This window comes from Sporothrix schenckii, assembly GCF_000961545.1.
Source record: "Sporothrix schenckii 1099-18 chromosome Unknown Cont43, whole genome shotgun sequence".
Taxonomy (NCBI): Eukaryota; Fungi; Ascomycota; class Sordariomycetes; order Ophiostomatales; family Ophiostomataceae; genus Sporothrix; species Sporothrix schenckii.
The window spans coordinates 1,445,213-1,462,957 of NW_015971144.1; the positions used below are offsets into that span (position 1 = coordinate 1,445,213).

At 58.7% G+C, this 17,745-nt stretch overlaps 9 protein-coding genes and 1 non-coding gene across 10 annotated transcripts; 7 read left to right on the plus strand and 3 right to left on the minus strand.

Annotated features, from left to right (window-relative positions):
- Positions 1-56: 56 nt before the first annotated feature.
- On the plus strand, positions 57-2,501 carry SPSK_02256 (uncharacterized protein; the record flags this gene model as incomplete). Its single annotated transcript, XM_016729129.1, has 1 exon — positions 57-2,501. The coding sequence occupies one exon, from the start codon at positions 57-59 to the stop codon at positions 2,499-2,501; it is 2,445 nt and encodes an 814-aa protein (XP_016589196.1).
- Positions 2,502-3,232: 731 nt separating this feature from the next.
- On the plus strand, positions 3,233-5,185 carry SPSK_02340 (tRNA pseudouridine38-40 synthase; the record flags this gene model as incomplete). Its single annotated transcript, XM_016729212.1, has 1 exon — positions 3,233-5,185. One exon carries the CDS (start codon positions 3,233-3,235, stop codon positions 5,183-5,185), a length of 1,953 nt encoding a protein of 650 aa, XP_016589197.1.
- Positions 5,186-5,340: 155 nt separating this feature from the next.
- SPSK_10476 (uncharacterized protein) lies at positions 5,341-5,880 on the minus strand (the record flags this gene model as incomplete). Its single annotated transcript, XM_016736870.1, has 1 exon — positions 5,341-5,880. One exon carries the CDS (start codon positions 5,878-5,880, stop codon positions 5,341-5,343), a length of 540 nt encoding a protein of 179 aa, XP_016589198.1.
- Positions 5,881-6,236: 356 nt separating this feature from the next.
- SPSK_11245 lies at positions 6,237-6,309 on the plus strand. The gene has a single exon. It is a non-coding gene; the product is annotated as a tRNA-Thr (tRNA).
- Positions 6,310-7,022: 713 nt separating this feature from the next.
- SPSK_02584 (D-amino acid oxidase protein) lies at positions 7,023-8,177 on the plus strand (the record flags this gene model as incomplete). The annotated part of the gene is made up of 1 exon (XM_016729452.1): positions 7,023-8,177. The coding sequence occupies one exon, from the start codon at positions 7,023-7,025 to the stop codon at positions 8,175-8,177; it is 1,155 nt and encodes a 384-aa protein (XP_016589199.1).
- A 180-nt stretch (positions 8,178-8,357) lies between these two features.
- SPSK_02563 (uncharacterized protein) lies at positions 8,358-9,594 on the minus strand (the record flags this gene model as incomplete). Its single annotated transcript, XM_016729432.1, has 3 exons — positions 8,358-8,803; positions 8,895-8,958; positions 9,037-9,594. The coding sequence occupies 3 exons, from the start codon at positions 9,592-9,594 to the stop codon at positions 8,358-8,360; spliced, it is 1,068 nt and encodes a 355-aa protein (XP_016589200.1).
- A 563-nt stretch (positions 9,595-10,157) lies between these two features.
- On the plus strand, positions 10,158-11,550 carry SPSK_02506 (protein kinase; the record flags this gene model as incomplete). Its single annotated transcript, XM_016729375.1, has 3 exons — positions 10,158-10,719; positions 10,809-11,236; positions 11,284-11,550. The coding sequence occupies 3 exons, from the start codon at positions 10,158-10,160 to the stop codon at positions 11,548-11,550; spliced, it is 1,257 nt and encodes a 418-aa protein (XP_016589201.1).
- Positions 11,551-12,006: 456 nt separating this feature from the next.
- Positions 12,007-13,066, minus strand: SPSK_02627 (arabinan endo-1,5-alpha-L-arabinosidase; the record flags this gene model as incomplete). The annotated part of the gene is made up of 2 exons (XM_016729495.1): positions 12,007-12,095; positions 12,178-13,066. The coding sequence occupies 2 exons, from the start codon at positions 13,064-13,066 to the stop codon at positions 12,007-12,009; spliced, it is 978 nt and encodes a 325-aa protein (XP_016589202.1).
- A 1,410-nt stretch (positions 13,067-14,476) lies between these two features.
- Positions 14,477-15,046, plus strand: SPSK_02784 (uncharacterized protein; the record flags this gene model as incomplete). Its single annotated transcript, XM_016729649.1, has 2 exons — positions 14,477-14,533; positions 14,612-15,046. 2 exons carry the CDS (start codon positions 14,477-14,479, stop codon positions 15,044-15,046), a joined length of 492 nt encoding a protein of 163 aa, XP_016589203.1.
- Positions 15,047-15,398: 352 nt separating this feature from the next.
- SPSK_02276 (uncharacterized protein) lies at positions 15,399-17,695 on the plus strand (the record flags this gene model as incomplete). The annotated part of the gene is made up of 3 exons (XM_016729148.1): positions 15,399-15,627; positions 15,697-16,754; positions 16,820-17,695. 3 exons carry the CDS (start codon positions 15,399-15,401, stop codon positions 17,693-17,695), a joined length of 2,163 nt encoding a protein of 720 aa, XP_016589204.1.
- Between the last annotated feature and the right edge of the window lie 50 nt (positions 17,696-17,745).

Below are 17,745 nucleotides of genomic sequence, written 5' to 3' on the forward strand. Positions count from 1 at the left end.
ACGCCTCCTCTCTGCGCACGACCCGTTACGAGCCGCTAACACATTCCAGTATCAACATGATCTCCACCGATGCCCTCTACAAGGACGGAACTGGCATGCGCCTCGACGACAGCGACACGCGCTACTTCCTCGACGACGGCAGCAGCCGCCGTGACCGCGCCGCGTTCTTCACCTTCTGGAGCAGTGTGAGCTTGGCCAAGGCGGCAAAGAGGCACCGGGGCAAGGACAAGAAAAAGAAGCAGCCACATCACGAGAAGCACACCACGAAGGACAAGGGCAAGGGCAAGAGCAAGCAAAGAATCGAGGCATCCAAAGATGGCACGGAATCACCCGCCGGCAAAGAAGACCTTGTTGCCGCCATTGACCGAAAAGACTACTTGACCATCGTCACGCTGCTCATGTCGGACATGAGCCTCAATGACATGCTTGAGGACGGCACCTTTGTGCTGTCGCACGCCGTCGACGACGACAACGCCGCCCTCGTGTCCATGCTCGCCATCTGCGGCGCCGACCCCAATGTGCGGCACCGAAGCGGCAACACGCCGCTGCATTTCGCCAGCAACACCGACTGCGTCGCCTCGGCCCTGGTCCTTCTCGAAATCGGCGCCAAGGTTGATGTCCGTGATGCGCAGGGCCTGACGCCGCTGCACATCGCCTGCCGTGAGCGCCACGTGTCGATTGTCCTGCATCTGCTTGCCCACGGCGCCAATCCAAATGTCTGCGACGACCGCGGCGTGACGCCCCTCGGCTACGCCCTCATGCACCCCAAACGGCCGACCCTGCCACGCGAGCTCGTGACCACCCTGCTGACGTACGGAGCCCGCGCCACGGGCCGCGACCTTGTTTTGTCCCCCTTTGTTGAGTCCATTTTTCGCTACGACTCGACACTCATGGGGCGCTACTTGCGCAAGACCCCCGAGGTCGTTGATGCCGAGATGGCCGTGGCCACAGCGGGCCCGGACGATGGCATCGTGCGTCTGCGTCCGCTGTACGCCGCCCTCCTCGTGGGCAACATCTTTGCCATCGACCTCTTGCTGCGACGGGGCGCCGACATCCATCATGTCACTGCTGCGTTTGACAAGACCACCACGTACCTCGATCTTGCCGTCCAGAGCGACTCCACCGCCATCGTGTCCCGCCTGCTGCTCGCCAACGCCGACCCCAATGTCGCCGCCGCCAACGGCCGCACACCGCTGCACGCGGCCGCGTCTGCCGCCCACGGTGAACTCGAGGTCGTCGCACTGCTCCTGCGCCACGGCGCCGACGTCCACGCCCGCACCACCGACCGCCACAGCCAGGCCCTGCACATGGCCGTGCGCGCCGGCCGTGCCGACATGTGTTTCCACCTGATGAAAAGTGGCGCCCAGGTGAATGCCCCGCTGCGCAGCGGCGTCACCCCTGTCATGTTGGCTGTCTACTTCAACAACCAGTCGATGCTGCGCTTCCTCATGAGCAAAGGCGGCGATGTCCGCTACAAGACGCCGCAGTACGGCGAGACGGCCATGCACACCGCCAGCCGCGTGGGCGATATCGCGCTGGCCATGCTCCTGCTACAGCATGGTCTGTCAGTGAATGCAGTCCACCCGTTTCAATCAGAGGCAGGTACGGACGACGATGGCGCAGACAGACATCAAGACAGCGACGACGACAGTGGCGACGACAGCGACGTGACGGACAAGGGCACAGCCAAAATCAAGGACAAGGGCAAGGACAAGGCCAAGGCCAAGACAGCGTCGCCGTCCAAACGGTCGCGCTCACGCTCGGGCTACGCCCCGATCCACGCGGCCGCCTCGCGCGGGCACCTGGACATGGTCCGCTGGCTGCTCGCCAACGGCGCCGATCCCACCGCACGCATTGGCCGCATTGCCGCGCGCGTGTGTCTGGGCGACGACGACGAGGCCAAGCGACAGGCCGAGCGCAAAGAACGCGAGGGCGAGGGCGAGGTCGCGCCAGGGCGGCCGTTGGGGCATGCCAAGCACGACAAGGTCGATGGCGCAGCGGATCAAGGTCACAAGGACCGCGTTGACAACACGGCTGACCACAACACTGCCGACCACGACGCAACCGTCTCTCTCGACGCTACCTCCGACGACGACGACAAGGAGGACCCCGGTGCGACACCCGTCGAGATTGCCCGCGCCTTTGGCCACGAACGGACGGCGGGTGTCATTGAGGATGCCATTCTTGCCGCGTCGCCCCAATACAAGGAGTTCGTGTCCAAGCGACGATCATCCACGTCGTCGCTGTCGTCAGAGGACGCACCTCCGGACGCTCGCAGCCCTCCTCCCAAGAACAAATCGTCTTCGCAGAACAGCTTCGAACCGGAGTACGACAGCGCCGACGAAGGCGATGCCCTGGCGGGCGAGCTGGGCAAGGGCAAGATGAAGGCGCAGGTGCCCGCGACTCCTCCGCCGGAGACGTCTGCCGGTGATGGTGACGAACATGACGACGACGACGACGTTGCCGACCCGGAGCCGGCTGATTGGGCTTCGGCTTGGTGAGCTTAAAACACAACCACGTTGAACGACAAACTATGTAATGATTCACGACGACGAACAGGAAACGAGCGCAGAATGACTTGACTTGATTTTGGAATACCACATTGTATTCAGAGAGTTTGAATAGTTCTGCATGTATCAAATATTGAGTTATATTTTATTTTGGAATTATTCTTAAACATGAAAATGTTTAATATTACTTTTTTACTCTTAATATCTCTGCTCCGTGGGATTTTGGTTTAAGCAATCTTGGCTGGTAATGACGGACATTTTATTTTAGTTTTCCCACAACATTGCGACACTATTCATAAAGGTACTACAACATTTACAACAATTAAATTAATGATTTGCATTTTAAATTTTCTTGAGAAATCTTTTATAAATGCGCTTTCAAAGCTGCCACCCAGGTCTGTTAATTGGATGACTAAGAAATTTCACAGCTGTATCGGCGCTAACCGAAAAAATAAAAGTATTTCGGCGAGAGCTTCAAAGACACGTCTGGGACGAACAATTCCAGCACCCTGCTGTCTTTGAGTCTGGACATGCGACAGCCCCTTTGTCGACTCCAATTGCCTTCCAAGGCAATTCATCTCGTGTCGCACTGCTCTACGGCCACCACGCGACCTCCCTTGTCACGACGAGCCGACCTTCCCAACCTGACGTTGCTTCTCTCTTCAAGTCGTTTGAACCTTGCCAAACGGACGACGCCTCCTCGACGCACCTACGGGACAATCATGGCTGGTGACGGTGAAGGAGGCGGCAGCGGTGGCCCCAAACACAGCCACAACTACCGCGGCGCCAACAAGCACCGCAGCGGCGGCCACGGCGGCCACAGCGGCCACGGCGCCAAGCCCAAGGACAACGGCACCTGGCGCAAGGACAACCGGCCGGTCAAGCGGCGGCGCCTGCATGGCGGCCGCAACGCGGAGAATGCGGAGAATGCAGACAACGGCGAAAACGGAGACGAAAAAATGTGGGAGGCGCGGCCGTCCAACATGAGCATCCCCTTTTCGGCGGAGGAAATTGCCGCCGAGGGCCGGCGGCCGAAGCGGAAGGTGGCGGTCATGATTGGCTACGCGGGCACGGGCTACCGCGGCATGCAGATCAACCACGACGAGAAGACGATTGAAGGCGACCTGTTTGCGGCGTTTGTGGCGGCGGGCGCGATTGCCAAGGCCAACGCGGACGACCCCAAGAAGTCGAGCCTCGTGCGGTGCGCGCGGACGGACAAGGGCGTGCACGCAGCGGGCAACGTGATTTCGCTGAAGCTGATTGTCGAGGACGCGGACGTGGTGGACAAGATCAACGCGGCGCTGCCGGCGCAGATCCGCGTGTGGGGCATACAGCGGACGATCAACAGCTTCAGCTGCTACCAGGCGTGCGACTCGCGGTGGTACGAGTACCTGCTGCCGAGCTACGCGCTGCTGCCGCCGCATCCAGAGAGTTTCCTGGGGCGGGAGATGGTGTCATGGTCCACCAAGGCCGACGAGGAGGCGGCGACGGCAGCAGCTGGCGATGCTGTTGATGGCGAGAAGACGGACCAGTCTGTCTTTGCAGGCATGATGGAGCGGCTGGACGACGTCAAGGACTTTTGGCCGACGGTGGATCGCGAGGTGGTGGCGCCGATTCTGAACGCACTGAGCCCCGAGGTGCGGCGGCTGGTGACGGAGCGCCTGCACGCGGGCGACGACGTATCGTTGGTCACACAAAATGACATTGAAAACGTCGAGCACGCCGAGGCGGATGGGCCCACTGGGGCCACGGAGACGGAGACGACGGAGACGACGGAGACGACGGAGACGACGGAGACGACGGAGGAGGCTGTTGCGGAGGCAACGGCTGAGGCGGTGACGGAGACGACGGCCAACACAGACGGCGAAACCGACGCGACCGCCGAACCCACGACGACGGTGCCCAGCCACAAGCTGGCGGTCGAACAGGCGCTGCGCGACATCAAGGCCGCGTACATGGCCGCCAAGCGCGCGTACCGCGTGACGCCGCAGCGGCTGCAGCGGCTGCAGGAGGCGCTGACGCAGTTTGAGGGCACGCGCAACTTCCACAACTACACGATCCAGAAAGCGCACGGCGACGCGTCGGCCAAGCGGCACATCAAGTCGTTTGTGGTCAACCCGGCGCCGATCCAGATCCGCGACACGCAGTGGCTCTCGCTCAAAGTGCACGGGCAGAGCTTCATGATGCACCAGATCCGCAAGATGGTGGCCATGGCCGTCATGGTGTCGCGCTGCGGCACGGACCCGGCGCCGGCCATGGCGCTGAGCTACGGCCCGCGGCGCATCAGCATCCCGCGCGCGCCCGGGTTCGGCCTGCTGCTGGAGCGGCCGGTGTTTGACAGTTACAATGCGCGCGCGCAGTCCAACTTTGGCAAGGCGCCGCTCGACTTTGGCGTGTACGAGACGGAGCTGCGGGCGTTCAAGGACAGCCAGATCTACGGGCGCATCTGGGACGTGGAGGAGACGCAGAACGTGTTCCACGCCTTCTTCCACCAGCTGGACAACTTCCGCACGAGCTATTATCTGTGGGCGGTGCCGGGCGGCTACAAGGCCGCCTTTGAGCGGTTTGGCGGGCAGGGCGGCAGCAAGGACGGCGCACGTGGTGCTGGCGGGCCGTCGGATCTTCTCGAGGACCCTGACGAGGACGCCGAGAACCCCGACGAGGGTGAGGGGTAAGCGGAGGGCAGCTTTTTTTTCAATGTTTGCATATCTGGCGTTGGTACATGAAGAAGTAACTATGGTGTAAACGTTTGGTATTATGTTACGCAGTTGCTATGATATCGTACAAGGCTAGGGTAGTAGTAATGTGCAAGGCTCTCACTAGGTTGTCACTATGATGCTGTTGCCTCGCCTGGTGGCTGTGACGGTGGTTGTGACGGTGGTTGTGACTGTTGTGAAGCTTGTTGTGTCTGCTGTGCCTGCTGTACCTGCGTCGGCTGCGGCACCGGTCCACCCGTGGCTGTCGTTTGGTAGGTCCCGTATCGCCCCAAATCGCGTGTCCGCGTCGCCTGCTGCATGCCCTCGAGCTGTGCGAGTAGCGGCGCCACGTCGCTCCGAATCTTGCTTTCCGCCTCGGCGTCGCCCGCGCCCGACGCCCGCAGCGCGCCCACGATCCACAGCTCGCGGATGCGGCGTGTGAGGGTGCACAAGTTCTCAGCCGTTCGCAGCAGTCCCGCGACCTCGGCGTCGATCCGCAGACGGTTCGCGGCCGCCTCGCCAATGGTGGACCGGTTGGAGACGCGCGACGTGGCCGCCATGACGAGGGCGCTGGCGTGCTGCATGTACTGGGCGATGAGCTGGGACTCGCGGTCGAGCAGGTCGCCGAACTGGTCGGCGCCGGCACCGCCGTTGGTGGCGCCGGGGGCGGACATGGCTGGTTGGATTCGACGAGGTGACGATAGTAGAGACGGTTGAGAAGGTCGAGGAGAGGCTGCTGGGAATGGATGTCGTTCGGCCAATTGGTGGAGGGATACGAGGTGAAACTGGCGGCAGTGGTTTGACGTCGCAAGAGATTCTGGATTCAGATCAAGTTGGGAGGGTGGGTGTCGTTGTGGGTCAGCCTGAGCTTGAATGTCACTGTCCGGTGAAGATTGTCGAGTTGAGAGAAGCTGGGGTTGAAGCTCAGCGGTTCGTCGCCAAGTTAGTGGAGAATCTAGCATTATTTCACGTGAGGAGAAAGTAAGCCTGCCTATATAGTGCTTGCTTACAGATTTCGCAGCGTCAAATGGCCCGGGTAGCACAGTGGTAGCTGCGCCTGCCTAGTAAGCAGGAGGTCCGCGGTTCGATCCCGCGTCTGGGCAATCTTTTTGAACAGGAATTGTTTGAGTTTTTTTTTTCAACTTAAATTTGGGGCGTGTTACCTGAATTTCTTATTAAGTACATTACCTTCATTTGTCTTCTTCTTCGTTGTTTTGTGTTTTATTTTGTGAAAGAAAGCCAACACATGTGCAGCCACCGGAGATTCAAGCGGCATCTCTGACAGAGTTTCCTCTAGCGTGGTCTTCAGTGGAGTTGACTGCTATGAATACCTGTCCGCTCACTAAAAGCTCTCGTGCCGTAGCGGCCGTGACAGAGTAAACAACGCACAGGAAGCATCCTTGACATAGCCAGACCCGGGGGTGCAATGTTTCACTATCTGGGCCGTTTCCGCGGGTCTCGAGGCCGACATGTGGATATGATGTTGGTATCGTACTCCGTACCTCCTTTGGGCAACTATATATGTTTGCTGTAGTCGGCACACCTCGAGCATTTATTCCCACGGAAGGTGAACCAGCAGCAAATAAAATATATGGAGTGCTTCCAAGGAAAGGCAGAGCTATTTTTTTTTTTTTTTTTTGGTTAGATGTTACTCAATTTCGAAGACGCCGATATGGGATCTAGTTCCAGACTATATTGCTGGACCGACACCGGCCCGTCTTGGCATGCGGCCCGCGGGGTTCTAAGAATGTTGCATCATCTTGCGACGTTACGTCTTGGTGGCTCGTTTTGTTTGGCCGTATTTCCTCATCCAACAATGCAAACGCACGACAACATTATGGCATCCGACCGCCCTCACATTGTCGTCGTCGGCGCCGGCATCATCGGCGCCTCCATTGCCTGGCATTTGGCCGCCGTCGAACATGCCGACGTCACGGTCGTCGCCCCTGCGGCCGGAATCGGCGGCACCGCCACACCCAACTCATTTGCCTGGATCAACGCCAACAGCGGAAATGTACGGCCGTACTACGAGCTGCGACGGCGGTCGATGGCCGTCTGGCGCAAGCTGGCCAGCGACGTGCCCGGTCTCGACGGACTGGTGCGCTGGCATGGCACCATCCAGTGGAACAAGCCGGCCGACGAGCTGGCTGCATTTATCGACGAGCACACGCGCTGGGGCTATACGTTGGACAAAGTGACCGACGAGGACATCACCCGACTGGAGCCCGGTCTGTCGGATGCGGCCGAAATACGTCCTGCCGCTGGGTGGGCCGTGCGGGCACCGGACGAGGGCACAGTCGAGCCGGCGCTGGCCGCCCAGCTATTCGTGGAGCAGGCCAAGGCAAAGGGCGCCCAAGTTGTCACAAAAGGCGTTGCCAAGTTGCTCTGGTCGTCTGGCCACGTCACTGGCCTCATTTTGGAAGACGGCACTCAAATCAAGGCAGATCACGTCGTGTTAGCGGCTGGTCTGGGTTCCGTCCCTCTCTGTGCATCGGTGGGCGTCAAATTGCCTGTCCATCCACGGCCGGGCCTGCTGGCGCACACCAAACCCATCTCGACGCGACTGCTCAAGGGCATCATCCTATCGGCAGGACCGCACGTACGTCAGACTGTGGAGGGCCGTTTGGTGATTGGTGCCGACTTTGCGGGCGGAAACGTTGGCAACGAGAGTCCAGATGAGCAGCGCCGGGACGCCATCGCCCTCGTTGACAAAGCCAAGACGCTGTTCCGGCCCGAGGACGCGGCCCTGCTGGACCTAGACTTCTTCACGGTAGGCGAGCGACCGCAGCCGGGTGATGGACTGCCGATTGTGGATGCTGCCGTTCTGCCGGGTCTGGCTGTGGCCGTCATGCATTCGGGCGTGACGTTGGCGGCGGTAGTCGGCGAGCTGCTGGCCAAGGCGGTTGTGAGACACGACGTCGACCCTATTTTGGAGGCATATAGCATTAAGCGTTTTGGGGAAGCAGGGTAAAGAGAGCAACAAGGGCAAGACAGTTTGACCAAGTTTGCCTTGCCCTGCAGTGTTTCGAGGCCATTCACTAAACATGTTGCTATTCTAATACGGAAACGCGTTATATCATGGCGTACAGACAGCTAGGACTATCCCCATTCGCAAAGTATACTGAAGGTTACCTACCCACTCCATCAAGCATCAAACTGCAAATACCATGTTCTCCGCCAAGGCATGCATGATCCTCGCTGCACGTGCGGCCAAGTCCTTGCACTCGTCCGTGGCATCCGACCAGGTCCCGACCTCCTCAAACTTTGATGCCCAGTACCGCCACCGTTCCACAGAACGAGCTTGGAAAGGGGGCAGGCCCGCTGCATTGCCAACCTTGGCCACAAACCTTCCGTCGCCGTCCTGGTCGTATAGAATGTAGCTGAACATGCCGTGGCCGTTCCAAAGGACCCATTGCGCTGCTCCCTTGACCAGGGTGTTCTTCACAAACGCGGAACTATATTGTTTGTCCGTCTCAAAGAGGTCGCGAAAGATGTCGAACCCCGGGCCGGGTGGGGCACCCCATGTACACATGGCGCATAGCTTGGCTCTGAAGGCACTGGCATTGACGTAGTCGTCGGGAAAGGCCGCGTCAAGCACTTGACAAGGTTAGTTATCTTCCTCAGGTTTTGTCGAATGCAGATGGATCTGCGGAATACGCAGTTGGCTGAAAGTAACTTCAAAACGTACCTGCTGGGGCGAAAAGCCTATCCATTAGCAGGCGATGAGGCAGCAGCACAATTTCTTCCTTTTCCTGTTTCATAGAGGGAGGTTAGTTTTTTTTTTTTTTTCTGGGGGGGAATGTTTTGCCTGTTTCGCCGCGTAAGCATACCGACCCCAGCCAATGCTGGCTCAGAAATGTGGGCGACTCTCCCAGTACCCTCAGCAGCCTGGCCAGCTTGAGCTGCGACGGATGATGGTACGGGATTTGTTCAGCAAGATCAACGCAAATCCGAACAAAGCTCTTCACGTCCCTCGACGCCGTTGCGTCTTCCGGGATCAGCGCGAGAATGCTATTCGCCACGACGTCCTCCGACAGCGCGCAGTCCGGCTGCACATACGAGCAGAGGATGGCGGCGATCTTGCGTTTGGTGACGCCCGTGCGGTCAGTGAATGGACGCGGCGGCCATTGTGGCTGGGCGGCGGTAGTGGCCGGTTTTTTGTTTGTTTTCTTTCCAGCGCAGTATTTTTGTCCACAAATGTGCCATTCGTGCAAGCCAGGATCCCCGCTTTTGTTGTTTCGTCTCCCTGTCCGTGTTGTCGATTTTGTCAACGGAGGGGGTTTGTCCATGGAAGACGTCTCCTTGTCGATGCGTTTCTCGTCCGTGATGACGGGATACTCGTCTTCGTCGCTGTCGCGAAGGTCGACCAAGAGCCGCAGAGGAGCCATTTCTGCGTACCTTAATGGGTGTGTCAAACGTGTGAGATGAAAATAACAGAACGAAAATTGGGGAGCGAAACAATAATGATTGACAAAAAAAAAAAAAAAGAAAAGAAACGGAAGAAAATCGTAGAATGAATGAGAGTATTATACGCATTCGTTGAACAAGTACATTTTTCTTGGTCTTTGATCGAGGCGCCCGGATTGTTACGACAGCCGCCGAGTTGACTTGAATGTCTCATATACAGAGGAGCCGCCTGAGTCACCTGGCGCAAAGCACATTTGAGCGGCCTATGCGAGCGGCCACGCGACAAATGGCGGCGCAGCACGGCCACAGCGGCCAACAAATCCGGCCAAGGCAACCCAGACCCGAGAAGTACATTTTGTACTTGCCGGATAGCAACGGAGGAACCAAATTTCATTGTCATCTATTGCTACAGTGTTCTCTACTCCACTCTCCTTCGGCATCACCATCCAGCCAGAACTCATCCGCCTGGTAGCCCCCACACAGTACTCTCCCCTCTTCAAATCAACAACCTGCCAAACTCACCCGTGTTGGCGAAGAAGTGGGTATGGATACGGAGCTTCCTGACGACGCCTCATTTGAATACGCCGGCGTTCTTGACCATGCGCCGGCCACTTCCCATGGCACGTATCTGGACGGCATCAACGAGGGCCTCGAACCCTTGGAAGAATACCGCGAAGGCGGTTATCATCCCATTCACCTCGGTGACACCATCGGCGTCGCCGGCCGTTATCGCGTCCTTTGCAAGCTCGGTCACGGCGGTTTCGGCACCGTGTGGCTGTGCCGAGACACGCGTGACACTACCGGGTACGTCGCTGTGAAGGTGATGGTGGCAGACATTGCGCCGGAGGCGGTTCCGGATCTTACCTTGGTGCGATTCGATCGGTCCGCTCCCGGTGCCGAGCACATTGCCATTCCACTCGATGCCTTCTCCATCGAGGGACCAAATGGAGTACACCAATGCCTCGTGCTCCCCGTTCTTGGGCCTTGTGTTTCGCCTGAATTCTGGTTACGGATGAAACAGGATCCCGGCCCTGTTCTCCGGGATATGGCCCAACAGACTACGAAAGCGATGCAGTTTTTACATAGACACGGTCTCTGCCATGGAGGTACGAAGATTCTCCCGTCGCCCCCGTCGTCCCAGTTTTCAACCGTCGCGTAAAGCCTGTTTAAAACTAACAACACCACCTTCCCTCAGACTTCCGGACCTCCAACATCCTGGTCAAGCTAGCCAGCCTCAACAAGCTGTCCGAGGACGAGCTGCTCTCCCTCCTCGGCCAGCCCAAGGAGGTCCACGTACGAACCGAGTCGGGCGGCGACCTTTCAACTTCTTCACCACGATACCTTACGCCTGCCGCCGACCTCTCTCGCTTAGGCGATGCGTATCTGACGGACCAAATTTGCGTTATTGACTTTGGTGAATCGTACGCCATTGCATCCCCCCCGGCGGACATGGGCATGCCGGAAAATTACCTCCCGCCCGAGGTGCTGCTCGACGAGGAGAGCGCCGTCGGACCGGCGTGCGACCTCTGGGCGCTCGGGTGTACGCTCTTTGAGATCCGGCAGCAGATTCCGCTCTTCTACATGATTTATGGTAATGATACGGACGAGCTTCTGTCCGAGATGGTGTGTTTCTTTGGCAAAATGCCACAAGGATGGTGGGACAATGGGAGGCGCGGGCGGACTTTTTTGACGACCGGGCGGCCTGGCTGCGGGAAGACGATACGGAAGCGTGGTCACTCGAAGTGGCGCTCAGCAAGTCTATCGAAATCGTTGAACCGGGCAGCGGGGAGCAGGACGACGTCGCAAGGACGTCGTTGATCACATCGGAGGCAGAGCAAAAGCGGATTGCGGATCTCCTGTACAAGTTGTTCCGCTACGACCCTGAGAAGCGTCTAAGCGCCGAAGATGTCGTGGCACACGAATGGTTTACGATGTGAGATGCTGGTGGATGTGGGGCGACACGGACAAGAACCGCGAGGCACGGAACAGTATCTTATTTTCATACGAGGAATAAACGTCTTTCGTACCTAGTTAATAAGAAGGGATGGCGGTTTTATAACCGATGATATTCGAATGAAGAGAACATCGCCTTTGTTCCTACGATATAAGACGGCCGCTATTCTTCATCTGCCACCTCATCTGGACCATGAATCGCAAACAGGCCGCATGATGCTGTTTGGCAATCAGAGTTTTAGCGTGTATGATGTACGGGCCTACATTCTCGCAGTCCAGTTTTAATGGGATGCATGGAAGCGTTTGGATAGGGGAGGTAGTTGACTTTTTCGTGTTTGTTCTTTATGGGCATGGCCATGTGTTTTTCACTATCAGAGTCGATCTATATACAGTACGTCCACGCCTTTTGCTCTCGTTATCTTTTTGTCAGCTTCCTCACCTCACAGACTTGGCCAGCCGTTGGCGCCCCAGTGGATGACGTTCCAGCCAAACTGGGAGTGGTCATAGTCGACGCCAATAGACGTGTTCACTGGGAGGGAAGGGGATTAGCTTTGGCCGAGAAGGTTGGGAGGCGTCTTTTGTACCCTGCTTCCGTTACAGACACGACTTACAGTAGTGGTAGTACAACACGTCACCGTGCACGGGATCGTGAAAGACGCCCTGGCCGCCGGGCGCGTACACCTCGTCGTGGCTGGCCAGAATCGTGGTGCCGCCGCCGGCCGTGCAGGCCACGCCGCTCTCGTCGACATAGGGCCCCGTGACGCTCGCGCTGCGGCACACGACCACGTGGTACTCGGTGCCGGCGGCCGGCTTGGGGTCGTACGAGCAGCAGTGGCCGACGGACAGAAACAGGTAGAAGAAGCCGTCGTGGTAGTACGTATAGGCGCCCTCTTCGTAGTTGCCGTTGCTCGGCGTGTTGTAGGCGATCTGCTTCTGGTTGCCCGACGGGTATATGTAGGTCGTGTCGACGGCCGCGGCGGCCTGGTAGATGTCGCCCCAGTAGGAGCCCCAGGTCATGTAGAACTCGTCCGGGCCGGTGCCGTTGACGAGACTGGCATCGATGGCGTTGTAGGGGCTGCTGTTCGACGACGTCAGGATTTCGCCCTGGTCGGTCCAGCTGCCCGGGTCCATGGTCGACGAGGTGGCGTAGCCAATCGCCGAGATGTGCGAGCCGGACGTCGACACGGCATAGAGGCAGTAGTAGAGCCCGCGAATGTAGGACACGTCGGGCGCCCAGAGCACGTCGTTGCCGTCCATGTTGATGACGGACCGGCCCTGGACGACGCTGCCGGCCACGGTCCACGGACCGGAGAGCGAGGGTGCCGTCCGGATGCTGATGAGGTCGAGCGTGGAGAAGCGGAAGTAGGTGCCGTCGTCGCGGCGGGCCACGGCCGGGTCGTGAGTAAAGCAGTCGCCCGTGCAGCCCTCGGGGTTGGGGTACGCGGCGGCTATACCGGCGCCGGCCAGCAAAACAGCCGCAGACGAAACGAGGGACCGCATGGTGGGGGGGATGGCGAAAAAAGGAAGAGCGGACTGGACTGAATGATTTTAATTACAAACAACGAGTAGAGAAAGATGTCGCGCAAACGCTGCTGTTGACGTATGTTTATATTCGAAGAGGTGCCGAGGGCCGTCTTATTTAAATCAAAAAGAAAACAGGCATGTCAAACGACAAGGTCAGAATGTCATAACGGCAGGTTGGCCGACCGGACAGCGAACGGGGAAGGGGATCAGCAGAAAAGAACCAAATACAACCGTGAACAGGGAAGAGAACCCCTGTCCTGTCAGCAAGTATAGGGCGTGAAAGGATGAGCAGGGCCTCATCAGGGCGCCCTTTGACAACTATGGCAGCGGTTGGGCAGTGCAGTGTCCTGCGGAATGGAGACGACCAAAAACAAATGGAACCAAGAAATAAAAAAAATGAACGAAAAAGCAAACGAAGGATCTTGACTCGGCTTGCCAACAGCTTGAACTTTCCCAACGTCCTCACCGTTTTCAGCTTTTCCACGAGCACATGTTCTCCGCTTTTCGTGTCCATTGCAGATGCACACTCCGTGTCATCGATATACCCCACATGGTACACGATCAGCGCGATGTCGGGGTGCGTCGGAGATGTTGGCAGAAACGTCGACTTTCTCGACGTTGTGCTATACTATTGATTTTGTTATTTTTATTTTCTTCTTCCCTCCCACGCCTACAAGTATTCTTTCTTCCCACCGTGAAAGTCGGCCCTACTGGCATCGCTTTGCGTTGATTACCTTACCAAAGGAAGAACAAGACGGGGAGCGTCGGTCGTGGATGTTTTGTTGTCTTCCGCTACGTTATGCAGTACAACATGTTCATATTCAGTTTCCCCAATTCACCCAAGCGGCAGCATCGGCGCAACGTCACACTTGCTAACGTCTACCTGCCAATTCCGACCTCCCAGTGCATCAGCCACCCAGGCCATCGATCCTTCGCGTCGATCCCGCTGCGCCACGGGATCAGATGATACGCTATTCGTGACCCGGGAGCTACCACGCCCTCGAGGCCCTGTCTAGCCCTTAAGCCTCCTAATGGAAATAGAAGCACCGAGTGATGTCGGCGACTTGTAATATGCCACGGACAACGTCGGTCGGTGTTTTTAGACAACAAAGTCCGACCTAGCCCCCCTCCGTGATGCCGTCCAGCGAGTCATGGCCCTTTATGGCACTTTATAATTGAAGTAGGTTCTGCTTCATCTGTCGTTCCGCCAAGTCCATCTGCCGACTTTATATCTTGTGCCTCGTTACCGCCAATTGGGTCTACATCCACTAGTCGTTTGGTTGTGTTTTCTTGGCAGACTTTAACGTCATCGCAGACTTTAACGTCTTCGCAGACTTCAACGATCGACAGAAAAGAAGCAAGCCGACCTCACAACTCGGCTTCGCCATGAAGAGCACCCTCTCGCTTGCCGTCCTGCTGGGCGCCGCCACCGTATCTGCACTGGTAATTATCGACCCCTGTCCTTGTCCGTCGCCGTTGCACGCTTCTCGCTCACGTCCCCCCCATCTAACCTCTCCACAGGCCCTCCGTGATGCTGGTCATGGCCTCGCGCGGACCCCTGCCTCCGGCCTCGCCAAACGCGAGAACCCCAACCCCGTGTCGACCGACTTTACCTGTGCCTATGGCACGCTGGTCGACGTCGCGCCCATCGATGCCGGCATCAAGCAGCTCTACAACACGGGCACCGGCAGCTGCAGCGCCCCCGCCGGTGCGCCCGGCGCCGGTGGCTGCACCCGCCTGACGTGCAGCGACAACGCCAGCATCTGGCTGTGCAACGACAACGACTTTGCCGTGTCGATTCCCTGTGAGCTGATTGCCGACAACGCCGTGCAGCTGCTGATTGAGTGCCAGACGACGACATACGCGGGCGGCAACACGTGGTCGTCGACAGTGCGCGGCCAAATCTTTTCGAACGACCACAAGTGGAATGTGATTATCGATCACAATAGTTGTTAGGAAGGTTGTATTGGGGGGGGGGGAGAACAAGTACACTGTGGACGAGAATACATGACTCGAGATGCTCTCGTGAATACATACAACATTCAATTGAATCATATTTCAGAAGGTCAGACGTGAGTTGATCAGCCTCATCTGTAGGTGTGCATCACGGGAATCCTATTGCACTATTGCAATAGCATCACAGTCGTACCCGTACAAAATAGTTCAATCACCGATGAACGCCACCAATGAACGGTCGCAGTCGTATTCTTCCGACACTATCCCCGTTTGAGACTGGGCAGTCGATCTATCGCTCTCCTCACAAGTCTGTATATGACAAGACAATGGATCAAATGCCAATTCGCTGGACATGGCCATTGCGAACAAGTGCAACCTCCACTGTCTTCTTAATTGTTCATTTGGTGCTCCGGAGATGCTCTCGTCCCACCCCAGCGCACACGACCGGCGGCGCAGCAAAGAGCCGCAGCGCATCCGCACCGGGGCGCGCATGCTGGTGGCGTGCATCTACTGCAAGGAGCACAAGCTGCGGTGCGACAACGGCGTGCCGGCGTGTGCCAGCTGTGTGCGGTTCAGCCAGAGTGAGTGGAGCGTGAGTTGAGAGTGAGGTGGCAAGTGTGCATGTTCAGAAGACTAATTTCGTTGGCAAGCCTGCCTGGTCGAGGATCCCATCACGAAGCGCCACCAGCCGCGCAACTACCTGGAGATCCTGGAGACGCGGGTTGCGTATCTCGAGGGGTTGTTGAGAGATGGGCAGACACAGACACAGAGACACACACAGGCACCAACACCATGCACGACGGGCTCACCGACATGGCGTTTGCCACGCACAAATGTCACAGCCACTGACAAAGAGGCCGATGACGACAACGACAATAACGACAACGACAATGACAACAACGACAATGACAACAACGACAGCGACGTCGACGGCCTGGCCGCGACCGTTGGCATGCTTGGCTTGTGCGCCACGGGCATGGAGCCCCGGTACCTGGGCTCCTCGTCGGCGTTTGCCTTTTCGCGGGCCATTGGGACGTCGCTGCTGCTGCGCGATGCGGGGAGCGGCAGGCCTTGCCTTGGTGCGCGGCCAGGCATGCCCATGCCCATGCCCATCCCCGGCGACATGCACAGGAACCTCCCGACGGCCCCCACGTACGAAGAGGGCCTGGTGCTGAGCAATGCGTACTTTGAGAACATCCACATCCAGTACCCGTTCTTGCACGAGCCGACGTTCCGCCTCTGGGAGGTCCAGCGGGTGTCGTCGGTACCTCCAGTGCCGTTGTCGGAGTCGGAGTCGGATCTAGACATGGCCTCCTTCTTTGTGTACATGGTCTACGCCATTGGTGCCCTGCTGCTGCCGACGACACGCCACGACCCCGAGCAGCTCTACGCCCTGGCCATGCGGTCCATGGACGGCGTGCTGCACCGGGACAACCTGCAGTCCGTGCAGGCGCTGCTGGCGTGCTGCGTGTACTCGCTGCGCTCGCCGTCCGGCCCGTCGGTGTGGAAGCTGACGGGGCTGGCGCTGCGGCAGTGCATCGAGCTCGGCTACCACCGGACCGCCCAGCGCAGCGTTGGGGCGCGGCTGGGCAGCGTGCAGATCGAGCTCCGCAAGCGTGCCTTCTGGACGGCGTTTGCCATTGACTGCTCGGTGGCGCTGTTTCTGGGGCGGCCGTTTGGCGTGTCGCTGTGGGACATTGATGTAGAGGTACGTTCGCTGACCCCCCCCCGCTGGTGTGTAAGGGAGAGTACCTGGACAACACTGACGGACAGCTCCCCCAAAACATGGGCGACGGCAGCGTGTTTGCGGACGCCCACGGCGGCACCGGCCTCTGTGCGCCGGCGCCCGACTTGTCGGTGGCGCTGCACATGTTCCGTCTGCGCCGGCTCTGGGCCCAGATCCACGTCGCCCTCTTCAGCGACAGTACGACACGCGTCCGCATCCGCACGACCGACGCCGCCTACACGGCCCGCATCCAGCAGCTGCAGGCTGCGCTCGACGCGTGGCGCGCCGCGGCACCACCGGCACCGCCGCGCACGGGGGCGGCCCTGACGCTCTTTGGCAGCCCGGACTGGTACGACACCAACTACCACCACTCCATCCTGCTGCTGCACCGCAACCACCTGGTCGAGGCCCGCGCGGCCGTCCCGGCGCCCGTCGTGCACGCCTGCCTCGACGCCACCGAGCGCATCGCCCGCGGCTACTACCGGCAGTTTGTCCTCGGGCGCGTCGGCTGCACGTGGGGCTGCCTGCACGTGCTGTTCCTGGCCGGCCTGACGTACCTGCACAGCCTCTGGACGTCGCCGGCCGCGCGCGCGGCCCGGTCGCTGAGCGCCGTGAGCAGCACGTGCATGGACTGCTCGATGGTGTTGGCCGTGATGGCGGCGCGGTGGACGCGGGCGGCGGCGTACCGGGACATGTTTGAGACGCTGTCGCGCAAGACGATGGCGATGCTGGCGGGGAACGGGATGAATGGGGGGGACATTAACAACAACAAAGGCAGTCCAGATACAGCGGCATGGCTGGAAAGTGTAGAGGCGTCGACGCTGGCGGCCGAGAGCAGCGGCTTGGACGACCCGTGGGAGGTGATGCAGTGGATCAACGAGGACGCATTGACAGAGGCGCCAGAGACGTTTGCGTTTACATAGGTCAGGGGTTGGCAGGGATTCACAAGATGGCTATAGCTACATTGGTGAAT